We start from the raw sequence: 18,358 nt of genomic DNA, 5'->3' as shown, positions 1-18,358 counted from the left end.
ACTTTAAAATAAATGAAGATGAAACTTATGTTTAAATTTATTTTATATCATAAAAGCTAAAACAATAGCTAAAAAATAAGTATGCTAGCAGAGCTTTTAATTTTATCACATTTAATCCCTTCCTGTCTATGCTCCATCTAGTTGATTTGGTGTTCTTAGAGGAAACTAGGGAGATGTCATGCTCAGTGAATGCTTGTGTCGGACCAAAGTGAGTTCTTAGAGTTGAGTAGGTTGGTATCCATGAAACTCAGTTAAACTCTCCTGCTGTTCCTCCACCGAAGACACAACCACTGTCCTTCCTGTGCTGTACACACTGCCCTTTCTTTAAGACCATCATAGAACTTACATTTTATGAGATTGTATATCTTTTCTAGACTGTGTCTTCTTGAGAACAGGATTGTGTCTAATTCTCTTTATAAGGATAATGCCCAACGTAGGAAGCAGCATGTGTATGCTGATGAATTAAACATAATATTTGTTCTATAAATAAACATACAACCCCAGAAATCCCGAACCAATGCTGTTTTTGAATTTTCTTAGTATTAGTACTTGCTGGCAAATAGATGATGAGTTCTTCCCCACTTTTGGAAATTCAAAGTACCTTGTGTTCTATTTATGAACATGTCTTTAATTCTCTATTTTATTTAAGTGCACATCCTCATTTTCTTATGAATTGTGAGGTGCATCAGGGCAGTATTCACTTTAATTTATATATATGCATTTCTTAAGTGCTCAGAACATTATCTGCTTTCTACTAGAGAGCTAACACATATTCATTGGAACTTTTATAATGTAACTATTTGGAGAGAATATTTGATATTAGAACATCTGAATTGACCCTGGTCAACATGCTAGTGAGGTATCTTTTCAGGTAAGGCTGAAAGAATTCAGAGATCCTTTTGAAATAGATTAATCCACAGTCCTTTTATTTAGAAGTGGTTATCATATGGGTAAAAAGACAGATGGGCTATCACTTTGCTTCTCTGGGAATGTAGAAAAACTCTCACTTGTTTCTATGTTGAAAGGCACAGACACCAAAGGCCAAACATTGAGCTGGACCAGAAGCACACAATAGTCTACTCCCCTCCTGAACTTGGACCTTTTCTTGAGAAGACAACCATGTAAAATGTTTATTTCCTCAGACCAATAGGGGCCTAATGAAGACATGTAAAGGTACCACCACTGATGTCCTATTAAATGTGTGTGTTTGTGTTTTAATGCTCTCTGGGAATCTCTGAGTCACTTTTCCAGACACCGAATCTGGTGGAAGAAGTGCAAGCACAGAAGCTGGCCGTGTGTTCAAAATTAGAGTCCGTAATTCTTGTCTATAAGAACTTAACAAAGGTTTTCAGTACAATGATTTCAGTTTTCCTCTTGTCAAATTCAGATACTGTTTACTTCTTTGGTTGTACTGAATATCTGATAAGTATTACTTCACTTTTTTTCCATAATGTTCACTTCTCAATATTCAGTGAGATAATTATTATATTGGAAAGCAAAATCATGGACACATTTCAAAACGCTCATAAAACATAGATATCTTAAAAATGTAAGGACACCATTTAGATGTTGAGAGAAGGCAGTGAGAGAAGAATCAGTCTCAAGTCAAAAGCTACAAACTTGAATAAACCTTAATGTAGCTATGAATTAGAATTAGTCATCGTCCTTATTTTCAAAATATCACATGATGAAAGCATATCAGCAGATATAAAGCCCTCTGCTACCGACAGTCATTCAACTCAAAATAAGAGCCTTCAATGTCTGTATCAAGGGAATATATTATCAGTAAGACAAACTAATGTCAAGTTTTTTATCTTTCTTTAGAAAAAAAGAAACTTTTACTAATTTTTATTTTTTATTTTTTCAGAACTGGGGTTTAAACTCAGGGATACTTTACCACTAAAATGCACCCCAAGCCCTTTATTTTTTATTTTGAGTTTCTGAGACTGCCCTCAAATTTGCAATCCTCCTATATCAGCCTTCCATGTAGTAGGATTACAGCCATGTGCCACTTCTACAAAATTTTATAGCAGAGGTAATGGTACTAAACACACTTCTGTTGAGGATGATGTGACCACTAACAGCACTTTTATTTTCTTAAGAGAATAAAATGCCTAGAATCACAAGTAGAAATTAAATTTCTTTTAAAAAGTCACTCAATGGTCAATTAAATACAAATGCTTTGAGGCTAAGAAGTACTTTTCAATTGGACTTTTTGAAGGACTCTAAATTTAAACATGAGGAGCTATTTTATACACTGTTTCTACTCACCCTTTATAAATTAAGGATTTTTCTTTTTATGGAAAATCTACATGTCATCATAAAGATAGAATACTGCAGCATCGACAAACCTAATGTGGAGAGAGTTCTGCTCCATTCTGTATGGTTTGATTAAAGCCGTAGACTACAGAAGTAAATTCATTGGTGACAATTAGGGGTAAACAGATGTTTGAATTCAGCAAACTGCAAGTTGTGGTCTTAATTTGAAAGTGAATTTGAATGACATAATCAAAGTACCCTTGAATGACATCTTCCTGTTGTCTAAGACAAGAAGATTAGAAGAGTTTAAAAATATGCATCTTAATTAGACTACTCAAGGAGAAATACAAAAGACCTATATCTAATTAATTTCTAAACCATCCAAAAGAGCAATGTTCATATATATTAACTAAAATCTTGCAATGAAATAATAAGCACTCATTAACACAGATGTGATTAATTTGGAATTTGATCGTTGACAAATCAGCAACACATGCACACATATATATTATTTGCTAGGCAATTTAAATATAAGGAAGATTGGCATTTCCTTTGGTTGGGGATAAGAGCTAAAAAGTATTTTCAGACATTACCTATTAAGTGGTCTTTATTTATCACATTATTATTGGTATCATATTATGGCAAAATATTCCTTGTGTGTCAACCCTCTAGTAGGTGCATTCTGATGCTAGAAATTACATTGGGAAATTAAGATAGGAACTTATGGTAGGGAGGAGATCAACTCCAACTAACTGGGAATAGGGTAGAGAGGGGTACTGTGAAGGAATTGGAATGTAATTTGACTAATGAAGTGATATCAGGATATACCAAGTTTAGGTTTTTTTAAAAGAAGACCTCATATAACATGTGTTGGGGAATGATAAATAAAAGGGGATCTGAACAACAGATTCTGTTAAGAAATTTATCATGGAATCACATAAATAAAAAGATATAGAATTGTTACATACTTTAGAGGATTTTTGTATGACAATTTCATTTTGTAAGCAAGAGGAAAATCTCTTGTATAAAAACAGGATGCAATTTACTGGGATAAGAAGAAAGGGAAAATTTAGTAAGCAGAATAATGATATGAGAACTTCACTCAGGAAGGTGGAAGTGGGACTAAATGAAAAGCTGAATAGGTAAACTATTATATTAGAAGAAATATAGAGCTATGAAAATGATCAAAAAGTCAAGCTGGGCAGAGGGATGATTCAGGGCTAATTCTTAAGTTTTATGCCTGATGGGTGGATGAAAGGAGAATAAAAAAGCTATGTTATAATAAAAAATAAATAAAAAATATCAGACACATTATGTTGAGGTCATAAGATTAATTGGTTTGAATTTTATCCTATTGAGGTGAGATTTAGAGGCCAAAAAATAGTCAGGATGTATTTTGAAATGCACAACTTCAGCACAGAGGTTAAGGCCAATAATAAACTTGAGAAGCATTTACATTAACTGATTAAACTTCAAGGAGTTGATGAGGCCAAAGGAGATAGTGAACAGAGGAAGGAAAGTTGAAATAGGGTCATCATGTAGAATGCCCACACTAATGACCAAAGACCTTGCAGAAAATCTTTCTGCTAAAAGAGAAAATATGAGTGAGAAGCTGTGATAATGTGGAACCAGGGGAGTCAAAAGTTTAGGAGAGTTTCAAGTAGGAGGCATAAACAGTTAAAGTCATAAAATTCCACAAACAAGTTGAGGAACTGTGTAAGGCCATTTATATTGTCAGTTAGAGGGTTGACTCACAAGGAAAAGGTGAAGTTAGGGAAGTAAATAGACAAAATTAGTTTAATTTGTCTGGATTGGTATAGATTTTTGTGCATTCATAGTGTTTGAATTTCTATCTCATTCACACAATTAGCACATAAAGTATTCTTATAAAAAGTGTATTCTCATATACCATTCACATAATTGGATAAAATAATACACCATCCACCAGTCTTATGTTTTTATTGGGTAAATTACTGCTTTACTAGAAAACACCTAAATGCACTTAACTATGTCTTAGTTTTATCTCTAAATTGGCTAAACTTTCCCTCAAATGAGATCCCTTAGAAAATTTTACTATCTTAGGAGAACTAGCATTTTTCCACTTCAAATTGCCTATATTTTAGTTGCCTGCATTTTCTGATATCTTTTCTTCTCAACCTCAACAGGCAATAAATATGTCCTTGTGAAATATCAAAGTATTAGATCAAAAAACAGACCTGACCAAGGAAATGCTTTTGCAAAGCTTATTCAAAGGCATGTGTTTTATCTAAGTCCCAGTGTGAATATTCTCTGTGTAAGTAGTGGAGTTGACCTGGTGACTGTGAAGTTTGAGAACACTTCAGATCAAGGTTCAGGCCCTGACTGCTGGACTAGTAAAGGTGAGCCACCACTGAGAATAGTGTAGAAAGAGGATCCAGTATTCAAGAGAAGGCCCTTTTATTTTTCAGAAGATATGTGCCCAATCACTGGGCTACTAATTGGACTTTTAAAAATTGAGCAGTTTTAAATGAAATTTGGATCATAACTGTGAGGACTATGTGTTGTCTTAAAATTCAGCCAGGTATTAGCTTATTTATGCTCTTTTTTATTTACTTAGATTGATATTAGAGTTGATACAAATGTATGCCCAATTTGTAATTTATATCTAAAAATAAAATTTAATGGAGGCCTTCTTTGGGAATTCTGTCTGTTTATTTCCTTTAGGAGTGAATCTTAAGAGTCAGTTGATGGGACAGTTTTATTGTACCATTTAATTGCATAGAGAAAAATGGGAGCCATGATGAATCTAGAACTGTGTCAGGAACTTAATGAGAAGTCTTTTTCTCCTTTTGGCTTTATGACAAATATTTATTTCGCCCTAGAGAAGGAAGAAGAGAACCATTCATTCAATATTTAGAGAGAATATTGTAAAGGCAAGCACCTTTAGTAGCTAATTATGGCAATTGTTTAAACCACTTTGAGGCTTTAGGTTAGAAAAGTCTGACATTAGATGATTTCAACCAGACCGGATATCATAAGGAACTGAACAGGAGACTCTCAAGGACAGTGGGAAATTCTTATTGCAGAGGACAAAGAGTTATCTTTATTTACCACAATCCTTGGAGGGATACAAGTAGATAGAGAAAATGAAGCATGGCTGAATTTTGCAAGTTTTTGTGGTTTAACATTATGACCTAATTTTTACAATTTTACTTCCTCTCTTGTAAATATCTGTAGGGAGAAAATAGATTCTTTACATAAAAATAAGTTAAGAAAATTATTTCATTAGCAAATAATGTAGTTATCAGCAATAATATACAAATAATAATTGGAAATGTTATTTTATTTAACCTATTTTATTTTTTTAAATTATCTCTTCTTTAAAGTATATAGTAAAATAATTACCTAGATAGTATCTCTGCTGCAATTGTCAAGACTACTGATTTTTCAGTGTGTGTCCTCTGCTTTTGTTGTATTTTGGAGAAGGGAACTTTGTAAGTATCAATTTTTATCCCACTCCTTGATTTGATGGAGATTTATTAAGGAAGGAGAGATAAGTGAAGAATCCTAGCAATGTTGATATCAAGTTTTGTAGAGAACAGGAACCTAAATCAGAATACCACAGAGATAAAAAGACAGAACACCCAAGCTACCATTTTGGGATCTTGGCTCTACCTGGTTTCTATATAACAGTTCAATACTCCATACTTTGCATACATATTGCACTCAATTCTTTTGAAGAGCAAATCTGAGGATAGCAGATTATTTAAGTTCCTTGCAGTTAAATACCTAGTATTTGAACTCTGGTCTGCTTTCAAAGTTCATAGAAAACCTTTTATAAAATCCTTTTCCCTAGGCTGGGGATATAGCTCAGTTGGTAGAGTGCTTGCCTCGTAAGCACAAGGCCCTGTGTTCAATCCCCAGCATACACACACAAAAGCCTTTCTCTCTGGGGCAGGATGAATAGCAGTAGATAGACTTTATAATATGCCAAGTCAGAAGTCAAACCCAAAATTTTATTTTCTGACTGTCCAACGTAAAAATATATTCTTAATCTCTTTGTTTCTTATTTACCATTTTGTTTTCTGTTTTATTTACTTTAAAATATTCTGTTACTAATGTTATTGACTCATTGTCTTATAAAAGTTCTCTTTAAATATTCTCACTAAAGTAAATGTTTCCATTCAAAATTAAATTAATATATATTCTTAGCATTTGCTATATTAGATACGGTCTGCATTGCAGTAGAAAATTAATAGAAGACAAAATATTTTGAACTTCAAAGAACTTAAATCCAGCAATGCAAGGACAAATGTTTACAAAATAAAACATAGGATAAAAATCATTCTGAAAATATGTTACTTTGAGGGTTGAAAACATTAAGAATTGGGGAGAAGGGAGAGAATAGTCAGAACACAGAGGACTGGTTGGGCCAGTGAAAGTACGCATGCATATATATTTCACTATGAATTTTCCCAAGCTTATAGAATGTACAACGATGAATCCATTAGAACTCTGGGTGATAATGATATGTCTGGGTGGACTCTAGGTGATAATGAGATGCCAATGTAGGTTCATCATTTGTGGTCAATGTAGTTCCATCATTTGTGATTAATGTTCTGACATGGTGAGTGATGTTGATAATGGGGTTCGCCATGATGCATCAGGTCAGGAGGCATATGAGAAACCTATCTACCCTCTTCCCCAATTTTGTTGTTGTTTCTGTTGTTGGTACCAGGGATTGAACCAGGGGCACTTAACCACTGAGCCGCATCCCCAGTACTTTTTATTTTGTGTTTTGAGGCAGGGTCTTGCTAAGTTGCTTAGGGCTTTGCTAAGTTGCTGAGACTGGCTTTGAGCTAGTGATCCTCTGGTCTTAGCCACCCAGGCCACTGGGATTACAGGTATATTCAGACACCTGGCTGCCTCTGCCCAATTTTACTGTGAATCTAAAACTTTTCTAAAAATATAGTCCATTAAAACAAAAATAGACCGCCCCTCAAACAAAAGAAAAAGAAAAGAAAAAAAACCTGAGAAACTTGTTTTTCAGAATGGGGTTTGACGGATTGGTAGAATGCTAACTGATAGAAGGTTGGATAGAGCAAGTGACCGTATCTCCTGTTTGTGTAAATAGATGTGCATGATGACAAAGCACAAGCATTTGGGATACTTGTCATAATTTAAAGAAGAAACCAGAAAGGGTGGAGAAGACCAGTTTCTTCAAAACCAGATTAACTTGATTTTGTTTAAGTAAGAAAGTCACATCATACATAAATGGAATATAACTTCTCATTCTTCTGGTTGTACATGATGCACACATATATTGTTGATAGAAATGTACATAGACAGAGCCATTATGGAAAACAGCATGAAAGTTTCTAAAGAAATTAAAAATAGGTCTACTTTGATACCCAGCAATCCAAGAGGAATGAAATCACCACAATGTAAAGATATCTGCACTTTTATATTCATTGAAGTGTTATTCACAAGTCAAAACAGGGAAGCAACCTGAGTGTCCATCAATAAACAAATGGATAAAAAAATCATAGTGCATTTATATACAGTGGAATATTACTTGGTTCTGGAAAAGAACACAATCTAGCCTTCAGAATATGAATAAGCTAGGAAGATATTATACTAAGTGAAATAATTCAGATGCAGAAATAAAACATTACATCGTCAAAAAAAAAAAGGTCATTAATAGATTTTGACCTGGCATGTTACATTTAGGTAGCTTATTTTGGGATTGGTTGGGTAAAACCCATTAGAAAACTCATGAAGAATTCTAAGCAAGAGATAGCACTGGCAGAATCAGAGTTATAACAATGGGAATGGAAAGAGGGGATGGATTGGAAAGATGATTTGGTTAATAAATCTGTGAGACATAGAAGAGGAGAGCCTGGGTAGCCGACAGAAAATTTCAGAGCAAAGAGTCCCAAAGAGTAACTCATGGACAGTTGGGTAAGAGATTCTCCATGAGGTCAGTTTTCAGAAATACTTTTATTGCTTGAAAACAAAAAACAAAGAACAAAAGCCCCAGAAGTTATATCCTACTTCCAGTATGGATAATAACTGTATTTTTTTGACTACCTAAGGAATGAATCTGTGTTAATCAAAGAAAGTACTATATTATACAAAGACTATAACCAAATCTGTGTTTATGCTTATAAAAGAGTTAGTGATACTCTAAAGGACGTTATAAGGATTAATGGAGCTTCATATTGATACTGAATATCTAACGGCTTCAGTACTGTTAATAAAAAGCTATGGTGTGGTGAACATTATCGCAATAATGTAGACTGGATGACACTTTATTCTTTCCATCTCTATTGACCAAGAGAGATGGCATATTAGTTTTCTTCAAAAAAAGTTTCTACCTCAGTGATGGAAATACAAGAATGTCTGTATTTTTCAATGGCTACTCCTGAAAAATTGGATTTCTTTTGACAAGGAAGGAAGGATTAAAGGATAGTGACTATACCCACAGCATTGCGTGACAGTTTATATAGGTCAGGCCCTTTTAATTGCATATATCATTTTATTTTATCTTTTTAATCCATAAAAACTAAGCATTTGATTCCCTAATAATCTTAATTTTATAGATGAGAATATTTAGGATAGAGAATTTATGTAACTTACCTCCACCTTTAAACAGCTCAGAGGACTTTCTGAATGAGGACAGCCACTGTGGGAACTATGAGGTGCAAATGAATGATTTCAACACGTTTTGTTTTTAATTCAAAAGTTAATTCAAAAGAAATGATTTGTTTTATTATATGTGAATATCGTGATGTGGTTATGATTTTTATTTTATTATTTTTTTATTTTTACCTGATACACAAAAGCATAAAATTTGTACATATTAGTGGAGTATCATGTAATACCATAACATATTTTTAAGTGTTGGAAAAAAGAGCCTTGGTGATTCATTGTATATGGGGTTGGGTAGATTTATGACCAGGAGTTACCTAGGATGGCTCCAAAATTTCTGGTTTGCAAAGTACCTATGAAGTTGCTTCATTCCCTAAGATAGGGAACAAGTGAGGAATGTAGCGGGGGGAAGGGAGAGTGTGAGTTTGACTTAGATATACTGTTTGAGATGAGTGTGAGACATGCAAGCGGATGGATTTAATAGGCTGCTGGTTATGAGGCTCTGGAGTCTTCGAAGACAGGAATGAACCAGAGATAAAGCTTTTAGAGCCATCAGTTACAAATTAATCATTAAAGACATGGATGAATAGATAATATTGTCCAAGGAGCACACGTAGAATAGAAGATGAAAGGGCTTTGTGTGACACACAGGAGAAAGCAGTCATCAAGGGAACAGCAGAGAGAGGAACTCACAGAAGAGATGGATACGAGTGTCTAGAAGTGAAAAATCCTCAGGGTACACATAATTTCATTTTAGAGCTCAGTGATGTCATATCTTTGCAAAGCAGTTATTGCAATATTGCCTCTCTTCTACATCTCTCCTCTGACCTTAGAGTATTAAGTGACACATTTTCCACTTCCATTAAGAGAGAAGAAAAATATAAAGAAAGAAAAATATTTCATTTAAATTTCTAGTGCACGATGCATGATGTATGATTTACTTGAGTATCTTATACTTGTTCATAAATGTACAGATAAGTTTTAATAGCAGTAGTGGTGAAATCTTCAAGATGACAAACCTTTGTGTAATCTTGGGACAAGAGACAAGGGAGAGAGGGCCTATTACAGTTGTTTCTTATACTACTACTTTTATCCCAGGAGTCATTCATAATTAAGGATAATACTAACTTCAAAAGGCTTATGGAAATGTATACCTTAACAAGTTGTAAATCAGTCTAATTGGATAACTAATAAAAAACAAAAATTTCTTGGTTAACAGACATTTCTATCATAGAAGTTTACATTATTTATACAGTAAAAAGTTCCAAGGATAATACCTATGACTAGGATAAAGCAAATCACATTTCTAGAAACAATTTTATAATTGTACATTTGTTAGTTGATTAGTTTTTCCCCTTTTGTAAGAACATATTTACCATCACAATTATAAATAGTTATTACTTGGTTGGTTAACTGCAATGTCAACAGGTTTTGAGAGAACCCTTATGAAAATAACATTATAAATACTTTTGATTAAGCTATATAATCTTGAAATAAAGTTTCTGATTTTCTCCAAATTTTAATGTAAGTTGATATAAGACTGTTCCAAAATGTAGTTAGGAATCATAGGCATGTTCAAAATTAAATTAGAAATTCTAAAGAAATACATTGTTCTGAAAAATAGTGCAATATATTTAAAGGAAGAAGTGGTCAAAGTTCAGATTTTAGGTAGATTCTAATTTCAAATTTGGAATAGAGTCTGTTCAATTCTTTTCTGCATCAGACCAAAATTAATTTTCTTATTTTAGATAGAAGAAGAATAAAACATAAATATTTGGGAGTACTGAAAAACTGTAAGCTATGTTAGGAACAATGACAGAGATAAACTTGTAGCACCAAAGTTTTTAGAGCATTCTACTTATTACTGTTTATTCTAAACTACAATTGGTAAATTTGAATACAACCTGTTTCCAAACACCTCTGCAAAAAAAAATCTTCCCAAAGGCAATTTTTTTTTTTAATCTAAGGTAGAATCTTCTACTCTTACATTTTTTCTTATTTCCATCTATATTTTGCATTAACCATGTAAGAAGATAGCTTTTGCCTCTTTATTAAATAAGCAGGGGTATGGATGTTCTTGAATTCTGTAAGTATAATGACTATAATAATTTTATAATTCTATAATTATAATGCCTTGGTTTAGGAATATATTAGTTTTCCTTAAAATTCAATGTGTAGTCATTGAAGGAATTATAGTGTTTAAAAAGCATTTCTTTGTTCTCTGATTTGTATATTTAACTATAAATCAGTAATATTTTTATGGGAGAAGGAGAATGAGCTGGTTATTTTCTACATTTGAAAATCTAATTATTTTTTATTTGTTGTAGGTTTTATTGGGATTTAATAATGCTTATCATGATGGTTGGAAATCTGGTCATCATACCAGTCGGCATCACATTCTTTACAGAACAAACAACAACACCATGGATTATTTTCAATGTGGCATCAGATACCGTTTTCCTATTGGACCTGATCATGAATTTTAGGACTGGGACTGTCAATGAAGACAGTTCCGAAATCATCCTGGACCCTAAAGTGATCAAGATGAATTATTTAAAAAGCTGGTTTGTGGTTGACTTCATCTCATCAATCCCAGTGGATTATATCTTTCTTATTGTAGAAAAAGGGATGGACTCAGAAGTTTACAAGACAGCCAGGGCACTGCGCATTGTGAGGTTTACAAAAATTCTCAGTCTCCTGCGCTTATTGCGACTTTCAAGGTTAATTAGATACATACATCAGTGGGAAGAGGTAAGTCACTTTTTTTCAAAGCCACCATATCATGAGATTTTTACATTATGACATTTTGAATATGAATGTGCTATGTGTCATGAATTATATGAAATTTGAGTAGTAAAATTTATTCGACTACTCTTTTTGGTGCATAAGTAATTTATTTGTATCTCCAAAAGATATATGATCAAATACTGAATTTGGATCAACTGAAAACAATTAGTGATTATAAAAAACAACCCTATGCCAATTTAATATACTTAAAACAAATCCATTTTAATTAACATATTTTAATCCTAATCAATGCAAATTCTCTTCTACCTTGGAAGACTCTTTGCATCTAACAGGAATTTATGAAGTACCATCTTTGATAAAGATGTGTAGGGTTTGATTGCTATCTTGTGTATCAGGAGCTCAAAAAGATAGTATGGTATGTTTCCTGTAATATTGAAATTTCATTGAATATGTGTTTGAAGACAATATGTTGTTAATTCGAATATTTCCAAATTGTATATATAAAGACTTTGATTTTAGAATAATACTTCTGCTCATTATTATGCTTTGCCTACAGTTATTTATTATAGTTCCTTTCTATTAGTTTGCTTTATAATACTGAAAAACAGCATACCCAGGAGGGAAATTACTACATAGAAAACACTAATAGTACAGTGAATAAATAGAGTGTGCCTGGCCAATCAGGCCTCTATTTTGCTAAATAGGGCACCTGCTGTTCTTAGGCAATGGGTGGGACCAGAAAGAGCTCAGCCAACTGGAGTTTACAAATGTACCATCATCAAGCAAATGAGTTTATGTGCCTACTTCCAAAGTCTTTATATTAACCTTTTTGACTTCCTTTTCTTTCTAAATCCACCTTTTTACATTAATTATAAACTGCATTTATTGTCTGCATAAAAATGAGAGCCAGAAAAGTCTCCAGAGTGCCTAAACCAGCACTAATGAAAGCAGTGTTCTGTGGATTGTTGCTTTGCTCCCTACAGAAGGACTTTTTAACATTTTCAAGAGAAATTATGCCTTTAAACAAGTCATGAAATGGAAGTTCTGTTTGCTTTCCATGTGGCTGTGGTAATGTTTTGTGTGTGCTTGTCAATGACACTTTGGTTCACAGGATTTCGGGAAATGACTTACAATAATAAAACACTGCATAATACACGGATGAAAAGGCACAAAAATGGATGATTCTTAAAATATGGATATGGGATATCTTTAAAATCCAGTGAAGCACATTTGAGAAATTGGAGTCATCTTGTAACTTTTCTCTATATAACACATTCCATCTAAAATGGTATTAATGTTCAGTTCTCAAAACTTGTTTCATGCTAATTTGAGATTAATGTTGAACTAAGATGATACTTGATAATAACATCTAATATTTATTGAGGTTTTATCTTATGTTAAGAAATATATTTGATTTTTCACTGAACCTTCCTAACAACCCAGTGAGATAGAGAAGCAATTTTTATCATCATTTTACAGATGAGGGCAATTATATACAGAATGGTAACTTGCCCAGATTCACAGAGCTGGTAAGAGCTGGGGATGGAATTCAAACCTTGGCAACCTGACACCAGAGCCAGTATTCTTATCCTGAAAAACTATACATATTCTCACTATAATGTGTACTCTTTCTATCATAAACACTTTTATATTTCACCATTTTATGGATTGTTTAAGAAACTGAAGGGAAGAGTGTAAGACTGCAGTTCGTGCAACATAATAGAATCGAACCTCTTAAAATAAGGCCACAAAAATATTTTAACAAATAGCCTGTGAGAAAAAAATCACAATATGAATAACCCGTCAATTAAAAAATACAGTAGGCAATGTGACTGACTATTTTTAATGTCCTGTAGTTTTAACCCAGTTACCCTAGAGAATGGCAGCAGGATGAACAGATGGCATCCTATCAGATAAAATGGCAGGCCATGTGGTCAAGGAGGACACTCCTTAACACAGATGCCCTCTGTTCTTGGCAGTAGTCACAGGCCCCTAGATCTGTGTAACATGTCAGTGTCTTAAAGATGCCATGATATAATTCAGGAGCTTGGGCTTGCTGCCATTATTATTGTAACATGCAATTTAATATGTAGTTACAAACATTTGGTAACCAAATGCTTTCAGGACAGAGTTGTGAATTGGCAAGATCTTTTTTATAAACAAATGACCTTGGAAAAAATGAACAATAAAAGCATTTAGATGAAGAATGTTATCTTGATTATATGATAGGCTCTTATTATGTAGTATGGATGTTTAATTCCTGTTAGCAGTTAATACTGTTAAAACAGGAAAGACACAGAATCATAATCCAGAATTTAATACTTACACATTCAAATCATAATCACAAAGAAACTTGAACCGCTCCCAAACCTTCAACTCTGTACCTGATTTTGATAAATGCCACCTGGATGTATTTAGAAGTAGAAATACAACAAATAAATCAAAAGTAGCTCTGTGAGCTTTTAGAATAAGACTACAGAGGAAGATGTCTTGAGTTCACCCACATGTCTTTGAGTTCTGAGTGTTTTAGTACCAAGCTGGCTAATGCTAAATTCAGCAAATTTGGGGAAGTAATGTGTGAAGTCTGGAAGCTGCCACTGTTCTAAATGAATCATTCCCGAGGAAAACGGCTATCTTCCATAGGAAACTGCTTCCATCTTCAGCAGTACTTTAAATTTTTTTTTCCTAGTCTGAATTAGCTCAACTGAAAAGCAACAGAGAACCCTAAATCCAGATAAAAAAGAGAAATATTATCAATGAAATATGGAAAGTTTAACACATAGCTCTTATGTTATATTAAGTGTAGCAGTTAATATAGGAGGAAACAGCTGATTTGGACAACTAAGTTATGAAATGCCATAGTGTGAAGCTGTCAGGAGGGAAGCTGTTTTCACAAGTCAATTATAAAAGATCAATGTCTTTAAGATACAGAAATAGAGCTCTCTGACACTAGACTGAAGTTTTATATATATTGTCAGATGAGGTGAAAATGTGAGGTCATTTAGATAAATCAGGCCAGAAAATTCTTCTTCCAGTAATTTCCAGAAAGCTGAGGTGAATCTTTCCCACGTTTACATTCTTAAAAATTGTTCCCTTAATTCTTTGTTGTGTTGTATTTCGCTAGTGACTGTGATCCAAGCCAGATTGCTACTTTGTAACCTGTCGGAAGGAGAACTAATTCTGTATGATCCTTCTAAAAGGGACATATGGCGAGGAAATCCTTGGAAATTAAATGGAATATTATTAACAATTTGTGACAATCACAAGCCACTGAAGAGATAAAGAGTAGATTAAGAGCTTAGTGAATAGGAAATTATTTAGTTGGTAAAAGTGAAGTGTCCTAGGAACCTCAAGTGCCCCAGCTGCTGATCTCAGTCATTTTGTCAAAGGGGAGGTGACCCTTAACCTTTTTAGAAATTAAAAAAAAAAAAAATTAATTCAAAAGAGAAATACCATGTTGTAATGTTATCTATTCATAGGATTTCGATTCAGTGTCATAGAAAAAGTGTAAATATCTCCTGAGTAATATAAAAATGTGGGAAAATGCACCTCTATACATAACTTTGACTTTATAATACATAGGCTTTATATTTTATCTTTTATTTCTCATTCTGTCCCCTCAATCCCCTTGTGTAGATTTTAGACATATCACAATTAACTACATACAGTTTGAGGTAGGAAAGAAGAGTAGTGGTTTTGATCTTCTTATATGTCTGTAGCAATTTCAGGTGAATAATGTAACTTGAACATTGCCATGCTTTTCTAGCAACCAATATTAGATTTTTATGTTGATTTAGATTTAGGCATATCTACAAATTATGTTTAATGACAGAGCATTCATAAGATTTTTAGTGCACTGGGAACTAATGCACTTTAGTTTCTATCTTTGGTCAATTTTAGCACTTAAATGGTTTAGATTAGAAACTAACTCTTGTATAAAAAAAAAAAAAAGTCACCCAGTTTAAAAAAAAAAAAAAAAAGAAACTAACTCTTGTTACGAATTGTCTATCTATAATTATTTGGTGTATATTGTAACTACTCTGATCTTTTAGAAGCACATAAACGTGTAACACTTATCATAAACAAACAGCAGTGTTTCCTAAACCTGCTCTGTACTAGAACTCAGAGAGTCTCCCTGTTGCCTATCACATCAAATTTGCTTCTTCACTGTGCCTTCAAGCCCCTCCAGCATGCTATTCTCCTATCTCACCACTGTCACTTCATATTTTCACCAAATAATCTTTTCCTTTTGTTTTTAAGTTTTATGATGCTTCTTGCAGAGAATAATCTTTCTTCTATAATCTTGCATGTGCCACACCTCAGATTTGGAAAGTCTGTTTTTTTTTTTTTTTTCAATAATTTCTTTAAAAATCAGACTCAAACTCATCTCCAGAAATTATTCTACATGGGTGGACTCAGCTCCACAATAGTACCTTTATATTGAAAAATTCTACTGGCTTTGCATGCATTTGTTCATGATATTAAGTAATGTGTATTTCCCATTCTTCTTGCTGGGCATAAACAGTATAGGGAAGCATTAATGTCAATTTTGTCCTTAAATCACCTTTCTATTCATACAATGTTGTAAACACAATAGATAATCAGAGTGTGCCTATTCAACTAAATGCATGACAATTTTCTATGTTCTAAATCCAGTAAATAATTACAAAGGAGCACTCATTCTTCATTCCCAAGCATTTATTGAGTAATGTCATATTTATGGTGTTGTACACAAGACTACACTGTGGATGGCAGTTTTGAAGGAAAAGCAGGCATTTGCGTAAATAATCATAGATGGTATGGTCAGCAGTGGCATGAAGGAGGGAGTAAGCAACACAGTTTCTCTTGCATGAGAAGAGGCTGTCAAAGACACTTGAATTGAATTTTAACTGGTGTCTGGATTGCCAAGTTGAGCAACTGTCCAGAAAGAGCAGTGCATTGCAATAACATACAAGGTGCAGGCAGCCTAACACCGTAGCTGCATATGTCCAGGGTGAGTTTGAAAGTATAGATGGAATTTGTGCTAATAATAGACTTAATAAGGTGTTATTAAGGCATTTTAGGCAGGGGATTTACATTTTAGAGTGTTACAGAGTGAAGGGGACTGGAGGCTGCTTAGGATAAAGCTAATACTACCAGTGAGGAGAGAGGATTATCACTTTCTCGTATTTTTTGCATATAGTTAGTGTCCAACAGGATACTTTTTTGAAAGGGTAAAAAGTGGTTCATGTTTACCAAGTACCCCTGCCCTTGAAATGTTTGTATCAATGAATTAAATACAATGTCTAAGAAGTCTACTTTGCAGTGTTTTATGACTTCGATTATCAATCTTATTGGAGATTTTGGTTTTTCGGAGAGATGGAATGAATTCTATACCAGAAATTTATGATGTAGGTGTTTATTCCAACTGTGCCTTTATTTTCCATTTGATTTAGGAAGTATCATGGAAAGTTACTTTTTTATGCCTACAAACAGCTCAACTTTGAAGTTTAAATGAAATATTTAAATATTAACATACCTGTAATATTTATAAATACAATGTTCATTATGACATTATAGCATAGTGTATCTGTATCTATTGTCATCAACATTCTTACACATGTGTGAATGGTCTGATGTTTTCTTCAGGCAGATATTGATTCAGCTGAACACCACTAGGTGTCCTCTATCAGTTATGTTACTTCAGGGTTCTACATTCTGTAATACCAAAGTTATCCTTTTTGAAATTATTCATTTGCATTCTTTTGAATTGCTTATTTATTTCCAGAAAAATAAGTGACTGTGGATATTTATACATGTAAAACTAGCTTCTATCTGTACTTTCCTCTCAGTTCTAAGTTTCTTCTCTAAAAGAATAGTTTATATTCTGAGAGAACTGTTTCACTATGACACTGTAGCTTTTTGAAAGTGATATTTTAACAAACACACTGAAATGCAATGTAATGAGTTCCCTTTGTATATGAAAACTTAATTCAAGGTAATCAGGAAGAGATTAAGATGTGTTTACGTGTGAATTAAGACACCTCATTTTATAAATGTACTTTGGTCAGTGCCCTGAGGCAGATTTGTATAATCCCAATGCTTTTGACATAGAAATCTCAGTTTAATGTTAGAATACAAAATCCAATTTGAAGTATATTGGTGTCTTATTTTAAGATTAAAATATGGAAGTTTCTTAATGCCCCATGATTGGCCCCATCTGTATTCTTATTTTGCATGGTTTTCTACACTCCAAGATTGTATGTTGATGACAATCAGATTTATGTCCAGTGTTTCAAAGATGTGTATCCTGATGTCACATGACAGACATCTCTACAAAGATATCCCATATACTCCAACTCACTATGATCATTTTTCCTTCACGGACCCTCCTTGCCCCTGTTTCCTGTTGTTTAAGTCAGAAGTCTAAGAGGTATACTTGAATTCTCCTGCTCTTTCAATCTCTGCAGCTAGTAATAACCAAGTCCTACTGACTCTACTTCCTGAAGATGGTTCAAATCATTTTTCTCCTTCACTTGATTGTCTTAGCAGCATCCTAGTTCCAACTATCTTCACTTGTCTCTCATTTGGATTTCTATAATAGAATCATAACTTTATTCTTGCTTATCTTCCCAGACACCCAAAAGTCATCTTTTAAGAATAAATCTTACCATATTAACCACCTTATGAAAATATTTCTGTAACATTTTTTTTATTGCCATTATGATAAAAACCAACATTC

The 18,358-nt window shown here is 33.4% G+C and overlaps 1 protein-coding gene across 1 annotated transcript in view; it reads left to right on the top strand.

Annotated features, from left to right (window-relative positions):
* Hcn1 (hyperpolarization activated cyclic nucleotide gated potassium channel 1) overlaps nt 1-18,358 on the top strand; it is a 377,033-nt gene that overhangs the window by 33,772 nt on the left and 324,903 nt on the right. Inside the window, exon 2 of the mRNA XM_047554838.1 lies at nt 11,217-11,640. Within this exon, the coding sequence (XP_047410794.1) occupies nt 11,217-11,640 (424 nt within the window). The remainder of the gene's footprint in view (nt 1-11,216; nt 11,641-18,358) is intronic.

This window comes from Sciurus carolinensis, chromosome 6, assembly GCF_902686445.1.
Source record: "Sciurus carolinensis chromosome 6, mSciCar1.2, whole genome shotgun sequence".
Classification (NCBI taxonomy): domain Eukaryota; kingdom Metazoa; phylum Chordata; class Mammalia; order Rodentia; family Sciuridae; genus Sciurus; species Sciurus carolinensis.
Note: the sequence above shows the minus strand (reverse complement) of the source record. Positions and strands in the feature narration are given on the sequence as shown.